The sequence below is a fragment of the Melospiza melodia genome, chromosome 11 (assembly GCF_035770615.1).
Source record: "Melospiza melodia melodia isolate bMelMel2 chromosome 11, bMelMel2.pri, whole genome shotgun sequence".
In the NCBI taxonomy this organism is placed as follows: domain Eukaryota; kingdom Metazoa; phylum Chordata; class Aves; order Passeriformes; family Passerellidae; genus Melospiza; species Melospiza melodia.
Window position 1 is genome coordinate 2,624,247 of NC_086204.1, and position 21,356 is coordinate 2,645,602.

Below are 21,356 nucleotides of genomic sequence, written 5' to 3' on the forward strand. Positions count from 1 at the left end.
AAGAATCTAAAAACATCTTAATGTAACCATCTCCATCTACTATACTCATGATTCTTTTTGTTTTCAAAGTACTTGGATAAATCCTAGCCTTTGATCCTATGAGACTTGGATTTTTTTTTCCACTTAGGGGCAAAGAAATGAAATTATTATTAAAAGAATAAGTTGAATAAGTTGAATAAGCTGCACAACTGTGTTCTGGACATATGTTCCATTCTCTGGTAGGACGACTTCACAACAATAATTTTATCACTCGGAAAACCATAACAAAATTTTGACAGCAATGCTAATTACAGTGGAGTTTTCAGAATTAATCTCCAATTCCGGATTTGCTCAGCGAAAGAGCTGGGGAGAAGTCGATCCCCTGCTATTGTTATCTGTGGAACACCCCTGTGCATTATGAGCACACAAAGCATGCATTTGTCACACTAGCAGTGGTTTGTTCAGGAGCTCTCAGTGCTGCCTTATCAGCGGCCACCCTGGCAGGAGCCAGAGCTGGGGCTGGCTCTGAGCAGTCACACATATCTCACAGCCCAGCACAACCCACTCCCTCCAGGAAAAAATAATCAAGAGCTTATTTGCTTTTCATACAAGTGATTTTCCTTCTGTTCTTGGAGGGGGCCCAGCCAGATCAAAGGACTCCCTCTCTCAGGAACCCTTGCAGCGCTCACATCCTTTTGGCTCGGCCAGAGCACAGAGAGGTTTCAGCCACAGCGCTCCACAGTGTGGTGTCCCAAAAAAATCATTTGCCTTTGGACTGGCTGAACAGAACTGCACACACGAAATGCAACAGAACTGCACACACGAAATGCAACACAACTGCACACACAAAATGCAACACAACTGCACACACAAAATGCAACACAACTGCACACACGAAATGCAACACAACTGCACACACGAAATGCAACACAACTGCACACGCAACATGCAACAAAACTGCACACGTGAAATGCAACACAACTGCATACACAACATGCAGCACAACTGCACACACAAAATGCAACACAACTGCACACGCAAAGCACACACAACATGCAACACAACTGCACACGCAACATGCAACACAACTGCACACGCAAAATGCAACACAACTGCACACGCAACATGCAACAAAACTGCACATGCAACATGCAACACAACTGCACACACAACATGCAACACAACCTCACACACGAAATGCAACAGAACTCCCTACATACAACATGCAACACAACTGCACACACAACATGCAACACAACTGCACACACACCATGCAACACAACTGCACACACAACATGCAACGCAACTGCACACACAACATGCAACGCAACTGCACACGCAACATGCAACACAACTGCATACACAACATGCAACACAACTGTATACACAACATGCAACACAACTCCACACACAAAATGCAACACAACTGCACACACACCATGCAACACAACTCCACACACAAAATGCAACACAACTCCACACACAACATGCAACACAACTGCACACACACCATGCAACACAACTGCACACACAACATGCAACGCAACTGCACACACAACATGCAACGCAACTGCACACACAACATGCAACGCAACTGCACACACAACATGCAACGCAACTCCACACACAAAATGCAACGCAACTCCACACACAAAATGCAACACAACTCCACACACACCATGCAACACAACTGCACACACAAAATGCAACACAACTGCACACACAAAATGCAACACAACTGCACACACAAAATGCAACACAACTGCACACACAAAATGCAACACAACTGCACACACAAAATGCAACACAACTGCACACACAAAATGCAACACAACTGCACACACAAAATGCAACACAACTGCACACACAAAATGCAACACAACTGCACACACGAAATGCAACACAACTGCACACACAAAATGCAACACAACTGCACACACAAAATGCAACACAACTGCACACACGAAATGCAACACAACTGCACACACACCATGCAACACAACTGCACACACAACATGCAACACAACTGCACACACAACATGCAACACAACTGCACACACAACATGCAACACAACTGCACACACAACATGCAACACAACTCCACACACAACATGCAACACAACTCCACACACAACATGCAACACAACTCCACACACAACATGCAACATTCTCTGGGCTTTTGGCAAGGGTGATTGAGGATGGCAGTACATGCTTTTAATGTCTATCTTTTTTGCTGTTGGGGGATGTTTTTTAGTTGTTTGTGGTGTTTTCTTAAGCAAAGATGGGCTAACTAATCGCCCATATAAACTATCAGGGCTTGGTTCTGACTTCCCATTTTGAGTGTCACTGTTAAGACCAACATTTAGGCAATTTTTTAGTATTTTTTTTACTAGTGCTCGCTCTCCACTTCTAGAAAGGACAGCACCAAGTGACATCATTGATGTCCTTGCAATAACCCTATGTTCTCGGCTATTCCATCTTTCTGCAGCCCTAAACTAAACCAAACTTTTAAAAGGTCAATCAATGCCTCCACAAGAGAAGAATACAGAGTTTAAACTTCTTCAAGCACTTGAACTGTATTGTAAAGACACATACCACATTTGAGCTCCTTGAATCTGGTCCCCCACTTGGCTTCTCCAATCTCTAATGCCCCTTTTGCAATACAATTGTATTTGTGTTTAATTATGAACATGAACCAGAGCTGCACCTTAATGCAATTTGTTTTAAAAACAAAGGAAATCCAATTCAACATATTAAGAGGCATAAATGGACAATTAACTGTTGCATTTTACTATTGAGTACTTTAATGAAAAGACCTTGTTCCTAATTGAAGACTTCTCTCTGCCAGGTTAGTTAGATTTAAAATCAAATGAGATGAGTTCTCATTTCTGGAACAATTTACTTATGGGATGCTGCTTTGACTTAACTGTAACAAAATAAATATAATACTTTGTAGTTGGCAAGCTTGCTTTCTGCTTGTTAAGGGTTTTAGGAAGAATCAGGTCTTTCATTCACAGAACAGAAATTCAACTTCCAAGGGCAAAGTCCATGATGGATTGTACAAACTGCACAGTGTAATGTCCAAAACCCAAGTCACCTCTGAATGCTACAAGAACTCAATGTTAATTCATTCAGCTGCACGTTGGTGTAGGTATTTCTTTCCTTGTGCTCTCACTAGTTTCAATCACATTTCTAAAAGACACACAGTAAACACAGGCTGGGCTAGTGAAGTGTGAATATACTTACAGCAGAATAATTTGACGGAAATGCGGGAACATACACATAAAAGACAACAAGAAAGGAAACACAACTTACTCCAAGAAGGTAATGAAAACCTAGCCTGACCTTGATATTTGCAGAGCCTGGGAAATGAGTAAAATGCCGACTCAGGTTCTGAGTGACCTTGTACAAAGTAAACAGCTAGTCCATGTGGTATTTCAAAATTGAAAACCAGAAGTAGAAAAAGGGAACAGCGTTCAACTCTTAGCACTTTTTGCCCACTATGAAACTAAGTTACTTCCTGCACATTTCCCCTCCGTCAGAAAAGCCATAGGGAGTAACTCAGACATGTTTGCTGCTTTGATCGCTCCCATTTTCAGAGCCTCAGGAGCCGCAAGGAGCTCCAGGAGCTTCTCTTTTGGCAGACACAGGGTGCAAGGCCTCCCCCAAGTAGTTGTACCAGATCTCATTGATGAGAAACAGCCCTTCTCCTTCTTTGTGTTGGAAAGAAAACAAAGCCTGGTTTATACAGGTAAAGCAGCACACAAAATTAGAACAATGCTACAGCAAAAGTGGGGAGCATTAGCTTGAACAAAGCAGTCACACAGCCACCCTGGAAAGCAGCACCAGACATCTCCAAAAAGCTGATCCTACCAAACCTTAGAGGGTTTGCATTGACCTCAATTCCAGCTGCATTGATCCTGCAGGACCCCCAGACAGTTCAAGCAGAGGACTTTATCTTTGGCAGAACAGACTTTTCAAAAAGAACATTTTTTTTGGCCTCTTAACAGCAGGAAAGTCTGCTGATGCACAGCTGGAGTATCAGAGGCTAAAGCTCCTGACAGCAGATCTAATACAGTTTAATCACTAAAAACATTTTGTAGGGCAAAGGGTGCAAATACTTTCCTATGCCTTGAAAAAAATAATCAGCTCCTTGAAAACTGAGCAGGGAGGAGATGGCAATATCCCATTTCTCTCAAAATCACAACCCCCCCCAGCACTGGGCTCAGACTGGAAGTCAGAATATCTTACAAGTTTAGTGACATTGGAAAGGCAACTTGTGAGAATCACAAACTGGTCCTTGGGGTCTTAAGGGATGCACTGGAAAAGGAACATCAGGTTTCAAGAAGCTTTTATGCCATCCTCCACTCAGTAGCTCAGGTTTGTCACTTATCTCAGACACAGCACACAGGGAAGAGGTCACTAGCTCTCCAGGAAGGGCCACCTGGGAACTATAAACCAGATCTAGACAAAAACTCTTTGAAAGAGCAGCTTAATTCATAAAATATTCCAAAGATTGCTGTATGGGTTTTGAATACAACCAGTGTAGCTCAAAAAAGCATTGCTCATTAGAACTGTTTGCATTTTTAATCTAAATTTCAAAGGACTCCTAAGTGAGAAGGTGAACAGCATCTTATCAAGGCTCAAGAAGGGGCTAAGAGATAAGGAGCAGTATTTGTATACATGCCCAAATCTAATCGTGGCAGAAGGTCATCGGTGCCACACTCCAAAGGACCCTGCACTTCCTTCTCCTCTCTAACCACATGTGTGCACGTTCAGGATGCCAGCTGGCAGAACACTGCTGGCTGCAGAAGGACACTCCTCTGTCCAGTTCTGGCTTGTAATGCAAGAGAAATGCCTGCACTGACAGAGGAACCCAACATGCATCCATGAGCTCGAAGCTCGATTTCCTCATGCTCCTGTGTGAGCCTCCTCAGCAAACAGAAAGGGGAAAATTGCATTTTGAACCATTGAGCCTTCCAGGAAAACGGTGTCTATGAAAAATACTCCTGCTCCCATGTTTTTGAATTGTGCACTTGTAAAAGCATTCAGCTCAATCTTTAACCCACAGAACTACCCATGCTCCTTGAAACTGTTCAGCAACATTTAATGCACACAGGCACTGGAGTGTCCAATTAATGACCTGGAAGGTGATGAAACAGCAGGCAGGGGTGGCTTTAACAAAATAACATTTCTCTTTTCCAGGAGGAAGCCAGGGATTTCAGACAGGTTGAGGCTGCTGGGCAGTGCAACAGCAGGCAGGGCTGGAGGCACAAAAGCCAAGCAAAACACAAAGGCAAACAGAATTGCTGCAGAAGGTTTGGGCTAGGCACTCCTTGAGGAAACACCAGCTTCCCTGGAAGAGCTCAGCAGGGACCTCTGCTCAATCACAGCTTTAATCAGCAAAACAAACACCACTGAGCAGCCATTTGACTGCAAGGAACAATAACTAATGCAAACACTGCTTGTGCAATGGGGATGGCACAGCCCATGTCAGGAACACTTTTTGCAGTACTGCAGCCACCACCTCTGCATAAAAAAGAGACAGAGTTCATAGCCTGACAGACACTGGAGAGAAGAACTTCCTTATAAAGGACCTGCTGCCCACAAAGAGAGCTAATAAAGAGTGTAATACATCAGTTATTGCAGGGAAGATGCAGCACATGGCAAAGTCTACAAAAGAAAATATTGGATTGTTTACATAATTTGCTTTATTGACACTAGATATCTCAAAGCAGAGAACTGCAAACTTCTCTGAAGGAGAGAGTCCAGACCAAAATGTCCTGAGCAATAAACAGGCAATACTGAAAGGGATTTCAGGTGTGATGCCCAGATAACATCCAAATTCTAGACCCTTCAACAAAGCCACCCCCAGAGCTCCCTGCAGGCAATCCAGCAAATGAGACTGATACCCTCATCTCCAAGGATGGCTCCAGGGGCACACAAAATTCATGCACTGCACTGTTTGCACCTGCCAGAGCTGCATGTGTGTTTAGAAAAGGTCTTATTTGCTTAAATTTTACAGTAGCTCCCCCAGAAAAAAAGGGCTAATACCAGCTATTTTCCCCTTTCAGGAGTTTTCTAAAGAATAAGCATCTCAGCTCTCAGAAATGTGCTCCTTCCCCAGGACATCACAGCATCTTTCTTCCAGAGCAGCAAAGCAGTAGCAGCCATTCCCAAACCTCAGGTGCTCAGGTTGTGGTTTTGCTTTCATTTGATCTCAAATAGATGTCAAATACCATCAAAGAAATCATAAAATTTAAGAGCTTAATACAGAACTTGAACACTTGAAGACAAATCTATGATTGTAATGAGCAGAGCAAGCATCTGTGTTTATTTTAGGCTAATATGGTAGAGAAAAGAGTTTAATTTCATAACCACACTGGGAAGCATGCAGTGGAACTAATGGGCTTTTACAAGGGATTTTACAAGCCCCAAACACAAAACTCTGGGCTTTAAGAGACTTATGCACGGCCTGATCCATTAAATACTGCCCTAAATCACTCCCCACAGACTGCTGGGTAGAGAGAGCAGTCCTGACCAAGCTCTTCAGAGGCAGCAACACAAATGATCAGAACAGGATTCATTAAAATTTCATTAAAACTGATGCACTAATGACAGACTGGTTTAATATGGTGGTGGCAGGTGAGGTGATTGGGGACAGCGGCAGGACAGAGATGTAACCCACAGGAGACACACATCACCGAGCTACTCTCTGCTCTGTCCTTCTCTTCACCTCCTCTGGAAAATCCAGTGAATCAGGGAAATACCAAACAAGTGAAAAGATCTGCGAGGCAAAAAAAAAAAAAAATTGACAGCAGGAGCCAAAACTTACAACGAAAGCTTCATCTTCTCAAGCTATCTCAGCAACCCATCTCCAGTAATTACCCAAAGACAAATCACCTCATTTTTCAGTACAAGGGAAGGGACAGGACCTGCCAGGAACGAGTCAGCTGGAGATGTAACAAGAGTTCTCTATCAGTCTGGTCCCCAGCAGACATCCACTACATCAGGATGGCCTGGCCCATCCTGATTTAGTGCCAAGCACTCAAAAGAGGTACTGAAAACCCAGGGGCACCTCCATAGGAGCTCATCTGGCACTGCTGAGAGTGTTTCCCCAGCTGGAAAGGCACCAAGGGCGTGAGGGAAGAGGCAGCGCTGGATGCTGCCATCAGATCAGCTCAGCTGCTCACACCTCAGGTGTTCTATTACTGCTGCCTCCCACCCAGGGCCTGGGAATGAAAAGCAGCACCAAGCAAACAGGAGGCTGTGGAAGGTGTTCCAGAGCCCACAGCGCATAAAGGCCCAAGGGCGCAGCTCTGAATGCCTCTGGAATCCGTCCCCTCCGCACCACACCGAGATCAAGGGCCACAAGAGAAACAAACAACATCCAGGATAAAGTCTGTTTGTGTGCAGCACTTCAAACCATTTGTACACTCAAGCTTGGGGCTGCCAGCTCTGGAGGCTGCCACGTGCTCCCTGCTCCCTTTGGGTCTGCCAGCTCAAACATGACCAAAGGGAACGACCCACGATCGGTCCTGGCCTCTGCCGGGGCTGTCTCCTGGAGATGCCCCTGCAGTGACACCAGCCAGCTCATCAGGCTTGGCACAGACAGATGCCAGCCAGTACCAAAGAGGCCACTCTGCTTTTTAATAAAGCCTGGAAAAGCACCAGGACGCTGCTGCACTGCTCGTGGGAGGGAGTGTGACCCAGCCTCGCTGAGCTCACACACAAAGGTCTTGGGACATCATTTGGGATCACCAGGAGGGACAGGAGAACAGCCCAGACAGAGCTCTCTGGCACATAACCATCAACACTCTCTGTAAAATAGCAAGGATGTATATCTAATGATTCAGGAGACTGGCATGTCCAATATTTATCATCCATGTCACCTGTCGTCAGAGTTAGCTCCTCCACACTTTGGCCCTCTAAATACTCCAAGAAGGCAGCATTTTTTGGAGCACTAAACTAACATGACCTGCCACTGTGTACTTTGGTGGCACAGAAGCTGAGGAAAGTGGTATTTGGCAAAGAGTTTTAAGAAACAAAACACCAGAGCATATGATCTTAAATTAAAATGCTACATACTAGCCTTTTGATGTTTATCCTCCTTCTTAGAAAAGAAAAGTCACGTCTGCCCAGAGTTTAAGGCTGGGACTTTCAAAGAAAACCAGGGAGCAAATATTACTCTAATTAAATAGGAATTGAACCCTTAACACCCCACTTTGAAAATTCCTGCCTAAAGCTCTGCAGGAAAAGTAACCCTTGTGCTAGTGTTTAAGAGCATATGACCAAGCTAACAGCTATTTTAATTATAAAGCACAGCCCTGCTGCCTGAAGAGCTTTTCTGCTCAAGACAAACATTTGCTGCTGCAGCTAGCTCCCAGTGCTGGAGTTCTTTGGTGGAGTCAGCTGTTAGCACACTGTGCTTCCCTTAGAGACAAAGGTCGCCTAGATTTTAAAATATACAGCTCACTGGAGCCCTCTTTTCAGGGGAAAACAAAGCCTAAATAAATACAACTGCCATGGGAGTCTCGCCTTCCCAGCCACAGGGCAGAAGTGATGAAAGGCAGTGAGCAGGCCAAGCCTGCATCTGAAACACTATAATGTGAGTCTTCCAAAATCCACTTGAGAGGGGCACAGGGTCCCCCAAACCCAGAGACTCACCCCACAGCTTCTGACGCAGCAAACTGTGCAAAAGATTTAACTCCATGGAGGGCACAAATCTTTATTTGTGCTGTGCACTGCTCCTGAAACACGATTTGGGCCAAAACCAGATTCATGGTGAGCCTCTAAAACACTGCAGACTTTGCAGGGGAGCAGGAATCTTTCTTAGACATACAAGAAAAACAATAATTTACAGCATTTAGCACTGGTAATCACTCAGGCACCCAAGACATCTTTCTAGACCCAACGCTGCACAGGTCAGGTCAACAGAATCAACAGGTGCATTTTAAACCAAGCCTTGTTTCTTTAGATGAATTGTAGCTAGAATGACTGATCAGCATTTAAATTCTCTGGTTTCCCCACGTGTGCAGAGGGACAGCCTAATCTTCCACGTGGCTTTCAGCCCTGGACTGCCATCACTTCCCTGTCAAACTGCTCTGTGAATTTGGATCCCTGATACCAAAACAAAAAAAAAAATTCAAAAATAAAAAAGGCAAGAAAAGGGGGAAAAAAAAGGCAGATGGAAAGGATTTTTTACTAGATTAGTGAGTTAAAGTGGCACACTTCAACAAATCCCAGAGCCAGCTCAAGGCTCAAGGGAAAGGGTAGAGTGTCTGTGAGCAGGGAGAGAAGGTAGTGACATTCCTCCTCAGACTACAATGAGGCTGAAGAACAGCAGCATAAAACAGTCCTCACATGGCACTTTATCTGGTGCTAGCCAGGATTTTTGGCTAACTGACTCAAACCACACTCACCAAATTCTCTGGCCCGTCATGCACATGGAATAGATTTCACACTTTCACAAAAGCACCTCCAAGGGAAGGAGGAGCTTCCTCACACATCTGCACCTCTGTGCTTTGAAAGGACCCAACACACACAAAGGTTCTAACAAAGGCCCCATCCTGGGACAAGATAAAGCCATCTTCAAACAAACCAGCAATCAGTTAACATTCAGCAACAGGAAAGATCTGGGGCAGCTTCACCCAAGCACAGCGGAGACTGCCTTGCCAGTTACAAATTTATGAGATTGATAATCACTGTAAACATATGAAATACGAGAACTTTGAAGGTGACAAAACCACTGGTGACAGCAGGAATTTCTCATCATTGTTTTTGAAAGGCAAGATTTTATCTTTCCGGAAAAAACAGCAAAATGAGAATGAGAAGGCAGGCACTTGAACAGAAAAGGAGCAGTGAGCTCTGTTTGAGGAGCAGGAAATAAGACTGAAGGCAAACAGCATCACAAAAGGTAGGAGCAAGCAGCAAAATAAAAGGAGTATTTTAAAAAAAAAGCAGTTATGTAGCCCAACCTACCATGTGTCAGGGAATTACAAGAGGCAGATGGTTACCAAAAGGAACTGGGACAGATTCTGTTTCAGTAAAGGTTGCTCCAATATTACTTTACAAAAAACTTGTCTTGATCAGATGCAGTACAATTTCTTGATTTTTCTAGCAAGGAATGGGGCTGCTTTCTCTGTGCCATGAAGCACAAACCATATTAACAAACACTAGAGAGCATCACCCACAGCACAAAGATTAAATAAAGACTAAAACTGCAGAGAAACTCAATCTTCCCCAAGAATTGACAAGTACTTGAAAGCAGAGACTGTTATGAAGACAGCACATCTACACTGTCAGGTGTTCTTAGAAAATTTAACATCCTTTCATTTTTGGCTGATGTTTCCTTAGAGATATGGTTATTTGGGGCTTTTTTTTTTTTTTTTTTAGCAGCACACAATATCCACAAAATCCAATATCCACAAAAGCTTCTCATTGGAAGCTTTTTTTTTTCCTGAGGTGTTCATTCTCACAGTTTAGCTCTGTTGAGCTACAACATTTATCAGGACAAACTCCAAAAGAGCTGACTGCTCAGCTCTCCCCTCTTTACTTACCTTAGAGATGATTTAAAATGCTATAAACCCCCTGTGTGTAAAGGATGGACCTGCAGTTATGCATTTCCTTACTGCTGGATAACATGCTTTATTGTTTACTCCTGTCAGCACCAACTGCAGTTTAACCTTGAAAAAAACATCATCCTTCTCTCCAAACTATTGCACAAGTGCTCTATCCATCCTCCCTGGTCTGTGCCCTGCCTCAGCGTCACCTCTGGATGTGCAGTGTTTTCCTCACCTCCTTGGTCTCTAATTGAAGACGCAGGGAAGGGATTGGAGTCCATTCAGAGAAAAAAAAAAAGCTTCTTTCACAAAAAATGCCACTGAGATGACAGAGAGGAGTCACAGAAACCTGCACTGTGCATTTCAGACGGGACAGTTCCATAACCTTCACTGTTCAAACAGCCAAGCTGCTGCTTCCTGAATTGTGAGCTCATTTTTATTTCCACGCTGAGCTAATCCTAGAAAGACACCGGCCTTGAGAAGGCATCACCTCAAACCACTGCTGCACTGACAGCCTCAGCTGCACCACAAACAAGGAAACTCTCAGAAAGGCCATTCCATTAAACTGGCTAGAGAGCCACAGCAACCTCGTGCTGGGGAGCTCCTCTCTCTTCCCAGGGTTTCCCTGGAGGGAAGCATCCTTCACACACACAAGGTTTTCTGCAAGTGCCATCCACACAGGAGAAAGATGGCACAAGAGAGGCCACAACAGTGCCTCACCACTTTTGCCATTGCTGCTCAGGGCCCATGAAGGGTTCAGAGAGGGAGCCACCACAACGGCATTGCAAAGAGCTGCTCGGGGAGAAAATCTACCAAAAAACCAAACAGAATCACAGCCTATTGCTCGTGATGGAGAGACCAAGGTCTCTTCCAGGGGAGCTGCAGAAGTCATCCCTAGCTGACAGCAGACATCCACCTAAATCCTGTGAGCCAAGCTAAATTTACAATGCCAGAATAATCCCTTGGAGACTGCATGCTCATGGTCATTACACCCTCTGTGCTTGGGAGTAAGACAGATTAATTTGCTACTGACAGGCGCCAGAAATCACAAACAAGGGTTATAATTTCTGTGGGATGGAGCAAGACCATAGGGGTCACTGAGGGTTTGTTGTCTCCACACCCAAGCTCTCGTGTTTTCCTTTACAAGGTTTCACTTTCTGCAGGCTTTCAGGACAAGGAGAAGTAGCACAGAAGCAAGGAGACTTGCTCATTCAGGGGAGGACTCAATTTTCTCCTATTTGCACATAGTTTCAAAGAGCAATGCAAGCTGTGGTGCACTTCACTCTTATGTGGTTTTCACTTCATTTATGAACATATAATTCTTTTAAGTTAATGAGGGTTCTTAACTGGCAGCCTCCTTTGCATTTAATGACAAACATTTTACAACCAGAATTAATGTTCTCTAAGGAAAAAGGCATTTTAAAAACTGATTTTAGGTCTTCTTTTTTTCTCCCATGATTTTCAAATAAGGGCAAAACCATACTCAGCTGAAAAAGTGCATCAGCTAAGACTGGTATGACTCAAAAAACTCAGCCCATAACCGGAGGTGTTTGTTTATTTTTGAGGTATGGAGACATTTTGCAACTAAATATGACACTCAGTTTCCTGTAAGCTGCTTCCTTATATTGTGCATAACACTTTCTTGAAACTCATGCTATTTTCCCCTTCAGACTCTGAGTAAAACCAGGCTCATTTATGAAGCAAAAGGAGCTTTGCTAATCGGAGAACTCTACATAAAAATAAGTCAAGCAGGAAAATAACAGTAGCAAAACCATAATCTTCCCATATATACACTGCTCTTCCCTTCTTTTCCCCCTACCTTTCAGATTTGCCCTGTTTCTCAGCAGCATTACTATAACCACCATGATCATTTTCCCAACTTAGAAATACCCCTACGTGCATCAGCAAATGCCCACAGCTGTAACAGCAAAGCCACGTTTTGTGCTTTTGGAAAACATTTCTCCATTTACAAAGTGCAAATCCACACAAGAAGTGCAACTCATGGGGAAATTCTCCCTTGTTGTGGTGGCTCTGATGCCCCACAGCTTTTCTTTTAAGGGGTGCACTAGCATCTGCCCTGACTGACATCTTCACAGGGCCAGGGCCACATCCCTGTTGGTGCCCCAGTGTGGTTATAAATTGTTGTGAGGGTCCCCAGGATGAGGTGAGAGATGAGAATTGACTCCAAGTTCTCAGAAGGCTGACATTATATTGTATTATATTTTATGTAGTATATTATTATGTACACTATATAAAATATAATACAATATAATATCAGCCTTCTATATATATATACTAGAGTATATATATATACACTATATATACTAGAGTATGTCTATAAAATATATGAAATATATTATACATAACATAATATAAATTATATTATATTATACTCTATATATTCTATATATTCTATATATTCTATATATTCTATATATTCTATATATTCTATATATTCTATATAGAATATATAGAATATATAGCATATATAGCATATACAGCATATATAGAATATACAGAACATATAAAATGTATTTCATATATTATATTTTATATATAATATTTTATTATATATTTTTATGTTATATATTATATTTTATACATTTTATATAATGTTTTATATATTTTTAAATATTATATTATATTATATTATATTATATTATATTATATTATATTATATTATATTATATTATATTATATTATATTAGTATACTAAAACTATACTAAAGAAAGAAAAGGACATCAGGACACTAGAAAAGAATGATAATAAAAACCCGTGACAGACTCAGAGCGCCCAACACAGCTGGACTGGGATTGGCCATTAATTAAAAACAATTCACATGGAACCGATCAAAGATGCACCTGTTGGTGAGCAACCCCCAGAGCACATTCCGAGCAATCAGATAATTATTGTTTACATTTCTTTCCTGAGGCTCCGTACCTGTCCACTGGGGCGGGCAGCGGCAGTTGTAGGTGTTCACCCCGTCCACGCACACGCCCCCGTTCAGGCACTTGTGGTTCGGGCAGTCGTCCACGTTGTGTCCGCAGATGGTTCCCTCGAAACCTGGGCAAAGCAGAAAGAGCAGCAGGCTGAAAAGGGTTTCCAGTCTCTTTTGAGGAGAATTCACCCCTGAGGCAGCTTCCCCTCCTTTTCTTTTCTTAAAGAGCTGCCCTGTTCACCTAATCCTGATGAATCCCTGTAGCAAAGGCATTTTGTGCTGTTCTTGTGAGCCAGCAAAGGCTTCCTGAAGATAAGGAAAGCCCTGTATCTGTCTCAAGGAAGACACCAAGGCTGTCCCCATGACAATGTGATGGAAGAGGGAAAGTTCAAAGATACGGACTCGAGCTGGCTCACAGAGTGACCTGGCTCCTTGCTCACCTACTGAGAACTTTGTTTCTTTCTTATGACCAATGGGCAGTGAATGTAAACATAATTATCTTGAAAAACTATAAAGGCAACATGTTGCTGTAATAAATCTCTCTTAAGCACCCTTCTGATGGAGTTGTGGAGCTCTGCCCCATGTCGTGCTCTATAGTGACACATCCCCACCTAGCACGACTTTGCTGAATGCCTTTGCCAATAGCATGCAGGTCAGGTAACACAGCTAAAACACTTCCACCATGGGTAGATGGCCAAATGTGCTTTCACAACCCAAAGGACACGAGGAGTTTCTCTTTCAGTGACTGAGGAGCACTGTCATTCAAAGCAGACAAAGTGAAGACCAAGACATTTCAATTACCATGAGATAAAACTTGTCACTGCCCACCAAGCATCAGCCAGGACAAGTTTTTCCCATGGCAAAAAAAAAGTGCTGGCATGCATTTCATGGATACCTCAGCACAGCCTGCCTTGGATATGTCAAAGAAAAGTCTTTCCTTTGAAAAGGAGTTTCTAAAGTCCTCGTCTGGCTCTCTTCAGTGTTAGACAAGTCAGTCAGTCAACAAACCAGCCACCACCCAAGTGATGCTTACATGCTAAGCAGAAGAAATCAGATACCCCTCCCCAGTGAAAATCCAGGCTCCTAATGAACACACTGACAAAATATTCTTGCTAGAGTTCCCTCTTCTTTTCAAAGAAGGAGAAGTGGGGACGTTAGGGAAGGGAGCTGTCAGTGAAGTGTCTTCCCCTTGATTTCCCCTGCTGATTTATTTCATGCTTCATTAAATAAACCTGCCATTTCTGCTGGATGAGAGAGCTATTTATCAAAGCACAAGTGGAATGCATGCTAATGTGGATGAAGTAAATGATTCCAGAACACACATGTTAATTTAAAACACCAGCCCTGCCTCTTCACTGCTTTGGAATGCAATATTAACATGACACAGTTCTCTTATCCAAAATCAGGCTTTAACCCCTCTACTTTTGATGCCCTGTTCCAGACACTTCCACAGCATCTGTGTCAAGTCTCACAGTCCCTCTCAGTAACATCTGGTCCCACACAGATCGTGCTGTGTGGCATATGAGACATAAAGCCCTGAGCCAGCTTCTCCAGACTGCTGCTCTCTCAGGATTCCTGAGGTGATTTCATGTGCATTCCCATCCCTTGAACTTCTCTACAGAAGAGCTGGGAGGTTCCAAGCTGCATCAAGTGCATTAACATCAGCAAGGAACAACAGACTCAACATTACAAAACAAACAAACAAACCAAAACAAACCCCAAGACTACAAGACCTTCAATATTACTCCATCCCTTCAAAGCCCTTCCAGCCTCCACCCAAGATCCTAGAGATTTTGTGACAGTAGGGAATTTTAAAACAAAGAGGAAGTATAACATGTTTTCCCAGAGTCCCAGCCATCACAGCAGCACATTCCTGGCAAAAGCTGCTGAGGAACAACCACCAGGGAAAACAATCAGCTTTAGATCCCCATGTTTAAAAGTGTATAAAGCTACCAAGCTTGAGCAAAGGCTCAGCTGTAAAACACAGGGGTGTCCTATCAGCTTGTGTTTCAGCTTGGGGGGAATCATCCCACTGACCACATATTGCACGTGATCAGCATGGAAATACACCCACAACCACAAAGACAAAAGGTTTAAGTTCTTATCTCTTCAGTTTGTATAACATGAAGACCAGCCCTACTTTCTAGTAAACAAATTTCTGACAGCAGGCATTTAAACTCCCTCACTGTACTTCACACAAATTTAAAGAGGCTCAGTTCTTTTCAGAATAAGGCATGGAAGTCACCCCACTACTAAAATCTCACCAAGCCACGCTGTATTTTCACATTTTAACCAGTTATACTACCAAAGAACTGCTCTGAGATATGTGAGCTTTTCTCTAGCTGGGTCCCAGGATCTAATTTTGCAGTTATATAACCTGACTCTCTTCCAGAAAGCCACTGAGCTCACTGTTTTAATGTATTTGGACACCTGACACTGTTTCCTGCTCCCCCCTGTGCTGGGACTCACATGCTGTCCTGTGTTTTCTCCCTGCACCAGAGCAGTTTGCAATCCACATCCTGGCTTTTGCTCCATATCTCAAAACACATCAAACTAAGCAATAAGAACCTCAAGAGGAAAAGCGTTCCCACTGCTAGCAGCACGTTGTTCTTCCCCTAGTACAGACTGACACAAGCAGATAACTTTATTCCTATGTCATCCGAAATCTCCACCCCACTGCTGAGCATCCGATCCAATTCCCTCCAAATCTTAGTCCTTTAGCCTTATTTCAACCTATCAATTACACCCCAGACTATCTAGGCTGCTTTCAGGCTCAGTTAGTACTGGGGACAGGAAATTATGCCTGAAAAACATCAGGTTGTTTCCAGACTTAGGGCCTTGCTGACAGGAAATCAGGGATGCAGAGAGCTAAAACCAAGCTGGGCTACTTGAGGCAGCACCTGGGCTGCTCATCTGGAGCAGAGGGGCACCCACCTGAGCTGGGACCCCAGGGATGGCAATAGAGAGGAGCTCAGGGGAAGGAGCTCGTGCCCAAACCCAGGGATGCAGCCAGGGAGGAGCTCAGGGGAAGGTGCTCATGCCCAAACCCCAGGGATGCAGCCATGGAGGAGCTCAGAGCTCAGGGGAAGGAGCTCATGCCCAAACCCCAGGGATGCAGCCAGGGAGGAGCTCAGGAGAAGGTGCTCATGCCCAAACCCAGGGATGCAGCCATGGAGGAGCTCAGGGGAAGGTGCTCATGCCCAAATCCAGGGATGCAGCCATGGAGGAGCTCAGAGCTCAGGGGAAGGAGCTCATGCCCAAACCCAGGGATGCAGCCAGGGAGGAGCTCAGGAGAAGGTGCTCATGCCCAAACCCAGGGATGCAGCCATGGAGGAGCTCAGGGGAAGGTGCTCATGCCCAAACCCCAGGGATGCAGCCATGGAGGAGCTCAGAGCTCAGGGGAAGGAGCTCATGCCCAAACCCAGGGATGCAGCCAGGGAGGAGCTCAGGAGAAGGTGCTCATGCCCAAACCCCAGAGCTGCAGCCATGGAGGAGCTCAGAGCTCAGGGAAGGTGCTCATGCCCAAACCCCAGGGATGCAGCCAGGGAGGAGCTCAGGGGAAGGTGCTCATGCCCAAATCCAGGGATGCAGCCAGGGAGGAGCTCAGAGCTCAGGGGAAGGTGCTCATGCCCAAACCCCAGGGAGGAGCTCAGGGGAAGGAGCTCATGCCCAAACCCCAGGGAGGAGCTCAGGGGAAGGAGCTCATGCCCAAACCCCAGAGCTGCAGCCAGGGAGGAGCTCAGAGCTCAGGGAAGGTGCTCCTGCCCAACCCCAGCTGCCCAGCACAGGATGCTCCGTGTGTGTGGGTCCCCAGTGGTGACACTCAGCCAGGAAGCTGTGTGAGGTTGCTTCCCCTTCCCAGGAAGTGCTGCAGCTCTCACAACCAGCTGAGGTTCCTTCCTCTTCCCAGGAAGTGCTGCAGCTCTCACAAACACTCGCTGCAGCCTGACAGATCGCTTCCTGAACAAGCCCTTGGAATTCCCTAGGGTCCTTATCTTAGTTAATGGGTAATTATTTTGATGGATAACAATGAATAATCACTTTCCCAGCTAAGAACTTCCTCTATTGACTTGTTTAACATTCCATTAAAGGTTAGTTGCCAAATGAAGTCCTTTTTTGTCAAATATTTATAACTCCTAGCTCATTCTTATATTCAAAGGAGTTGGTAATGCTTCAGGTTACGTCTCCTACAAGGAATTTTTTTCACTACTACACTGTTATGATTGACCTAACATGCTCACTTGCCTACAACCCTGTTCCTACCTAAATCAACAAAGCCCAGAGGAAAAATGATTAAGCCAAAGGGATAAAAAATGAGGTTACCTTCCAGATAGATGCAATACCAGTAGTGTATATATGTAACTTCACTTGGTGCTTGCCACCAAATGCTGACTTAACACATGGATTACCTAATGCAGGATTTGTTTGTGTACATCCACAAGTGACATGGGAACCTGGGAATTTTAAATAGCAGCTGCACTACACTGTACATAAACAGCACTCGTGTGACAGTAGGAAAAGCTGCTGTGACACACAGCTCCAGGTTCTAGGTTCTTCCTACTTTTTCAAGCTCTCATTCTCACCTATCTGCATTTACAAATAGATTAAACTCACTTTAAAGCTAAGAAGGAAACATCTACAGGAAACAAGAGCCCATTTCAAGGCCAGCGCAGTAGTAGCCTAATTATGCCTAAAATGCTGCTTGGGCACAGTTTCTTCCAAGTGTGACTTTTACAGGTCACAAGATGCAAAATCCTATCAGAAAGCACTCCAGCAGCTTGAGATGTGACTGCCTCCTGCCTCTGTGGCCAGAGCACCCAGCAATGGCAGCATCTTCAGGCAGCCCAGAAGCGCCAGAGCAATTCCATTTATAGTCACAGCATCGTTTGCATTGCTCCAGTTCAGAGAGGGAGTCTGAAGTGGAATTTCTCCTCCATAATCTTGGCACTGTCCTCCAGAGGAGCAGGCCTTGTTCACATCCTCCCCAGGCGTGACAGGCCACCATTTCTCCTCTCTTTCTGTTGACCTTTCCTTTCCAGACAGAACCTTTTCCAACACTTCAGAAATTCTGCTCTGCATGCTCTGCACTAAGGGGGGAGAGAAATGGCTGGGTGCCCTGCCTTTATCAGAGAGTTTAATGTAAGCATTTGGGTCTCTCCAACAGCTCCCTTTTCTGCTGTTTCTCAAATGACTGGTTTAAAAAAAAAATTTAAAAAAAATCAAGCTAGCAAAACAGCATGGCCAACTTAAACAAATACAGGAAATAGAAAAGCAAAGGCTCTCAGAGCCACATTAACTCACTCCCACTATCCACACTGTGCAACAAGTCAAAAAAAGACAGCTAATAATCCAAAACGTGTGAGGAGTGTAGGTGTGTAACTGTTACTATAGCAATCTCATTTCCATTTCCTGACGGTATTTCAGCCAGCCCACACACTTGTCTAAGGGAAAATCTGCTCCTACTCACTCTCGTGCCCTGTAAGAGACTCTCTAAAGCAAACTCATCAGCTTGACAGGATCTAGTCCTCCCAACTTCATCTTTCTTTCTTCTTTCTCCCACCACACTGCTCCTGCATGAGGCCCCAAAGTCCTTGAACAGGCTAAACAGATCTGACTTTAAAGGAAATTCTGAATTTCTGGACAAGACTGCTAATCAAGAGATACCTGGTTTATAATTTCATTTTAAAAAGATGCAAAGCAGAAAAGCAATAAATTCCTCCAGGGCAATGGTTAGTTAAACTACTCCATTTTCAAAGACTCTTTCAAAGCACTCTCCCTCCAAGCACAGTTAGAATAATTGCTTTCAAAAATAATGATCCATCCTTCTACTTTTAGACTGACTTTGCTAAATTCTTCAAAGTCACATGCTTGCTCAGACAACCCAGAAAGTGCTGGTGCAGACACTAAGGTTGGCAATGCACATTTAAGGTCGTTTGAGCCAACACCTCAAGACAAGGGTCTCCAAAAAGAGAAAACAGTTTTCACAAGTTCTAAATGCCCTTTCCACACAGACCTGGGCCTCCAGATGATCCTCATGAGAACACAGCCACTCTATATTCATCCCAAACAGCATTGGGCAGCTTCATCTTCCACATCAGTAACAGCAGAGACATGCTGAAGGGAACAGAGTTTACTTTTCTAGATTACCACACACCAAGTCTGCGTGTGCCAAACTGCAATACACTCGAGTAGGAAGTCTAGTCAAAAGCATTTCCAAACACTCAGTTTCCCATGGAGTTGAATTACTCAGTAAAAAAAAAAAAAAAATATCAGCCTAAAAATACCCTGAATATGCAAAGACAGCTGGTAGGGCCCTGTGGTCAAGGCTGACAAGTGGATGGGAAGGAGGACAGGATGAGACAACATCCCAACCAGGTGACACACGGCCACTTGCAGAGGTGACACAAAACCAGTGCAGCCCCAGATCCTGAGCTAGCATGTCACCCCTGCTCTGCATGAACTCAGCTAAGAGCATCAGAAAACAAGCAATCAAAATTTATCTGGAGACAAAAAGGGTGTGGTGAGTTGGAACTGGCATCCTGTTAGATTTGGAGGAACTGGAGAAGGAAAAAAAAAGAAGAGAATAGATCTTAGTGTGTCTTAGGGCTACGGATGGAGAAGGAAAAAGACACATGTGCATTCTTCAAACACTGAAGTTACCTGAGGCCTTTACTACACAAAACTATGTATTTGTAGATGCTTATGCACACAGAATTTCACATTCCAAGTGGGCATTATGAGATACCACCCCAATCTGCTTGAACCTACCTCATGGCCTTTACCTATTTGATTCTCTGACTCTAGCTGGGTTCCATAGAAATTTACAATTTCTGACTGTCTTCCCCTTCCTTCCTTTGTGCGTCCTGAAATCCCAGCACTCAGAAATGAATTAACAGCTCAGGAGCACGACAGAGCTCCCCAGCTTGCTGAGATTCATCCCTCCCAGCTGATGGGGCACAGAAACCCCGAGAGGAGCTCTGGGGAGGAGCAGCAGGAGAGCAGAACCAAGGCTGCAAACGGAGCTCTGGGGAGGAGCAGAACCAAGGCTGCAAACGGAGCTCTCTGGAGCTCACCTGTCGGAACTCAGTGCATCCCTCCGGGTCTCCAGAGTTGCCAGGGACCCTGCCATGGGGCTCAGAGACCCTGGCAAACAGCCCAGAGCACCTGTGGGTTTGATTATGACCCCTGGAGCAAATTACCAGCTTTGTATGAGGACCTGAAAGTCACAGAAGTTTAAACAGAGTAATAATAGAAATTATCACCAGGTGAAAAGGTAGATTTTGGGATTTCTAGAATGGGGGTTTTGGGGACAAGATGGAGGGACTTGGGCTTGTCCAGTCCCTCTTCTTGTTCTTCTCTACCTCCATCTTCTGCTGTGATGCTGGCACTTTGGGATTGGTTTAGAATAGAGGTTCACTGTCTAACATAGGTGATAGCTATTTGAAAGTAATTGTTCAATATAAATACATAATTGTTAAATATAAATACGTTAAATATATTTATTTATACTACAAACTACATATAACATATTTATAATATGTTATACGTAGTTTGTAGCACGTATATTTATTTATACTAGTAGTACGTATAATATACGTATGTAGTTTGTAGCATGTATAATATATTTATTTATACTGCAAACTACGTATAACATATTTATAAATATAAATTTACAAACATAAATATTTTATATATTATATATAATCTTTATTATTTTTATTATATTTACTTTATTATTATATTATATTATATTATATTATATTATATTATATTATATTATATTATATTATATTATATTATATTATATTATATTATATTATATTATATATAATTATTAATTTTGTCATTACTTTAATTTTATTATATTATTATTATA

The 21,356-nt window shown here is 43.6% G+C and overlaps 1 protein-coding gene across 6 annotated transcripts in view; it reads right to left on the reverse strand.

Annotated features, from left to right (window-relative positions):
- The window catches only part of NOTCH2 (notch receptor 2), a 97,756-nt gene that overhangs the window by 53,197 nt on the left and 23,203 nt on the right, over window positions 1–21,356 (reverse strand). For 5 of the 6 annotated variants that reach the window (XR_010028954.1, XR_010028953.1, XM_063165300.1 and 2 more), the window contains exon 5: window positions 13,483–13,605. Coding sequence is in view for 4 of the 6 variants with exons in the window: in XM_063165300.1 (XP_063021370.1) it covers window positions 13,483–13,605 (123 nt within the window). In the remaining 2 variants the exon portion in view is untranslated. Of the gene's footprint in view, window positions 1–5,771; window positions 6,767–13,482; window positions 13,606–21,356 lie in introns of those variants that run through there. The other variant, XM_063165301.1, reaches the window with a different exon arrangement.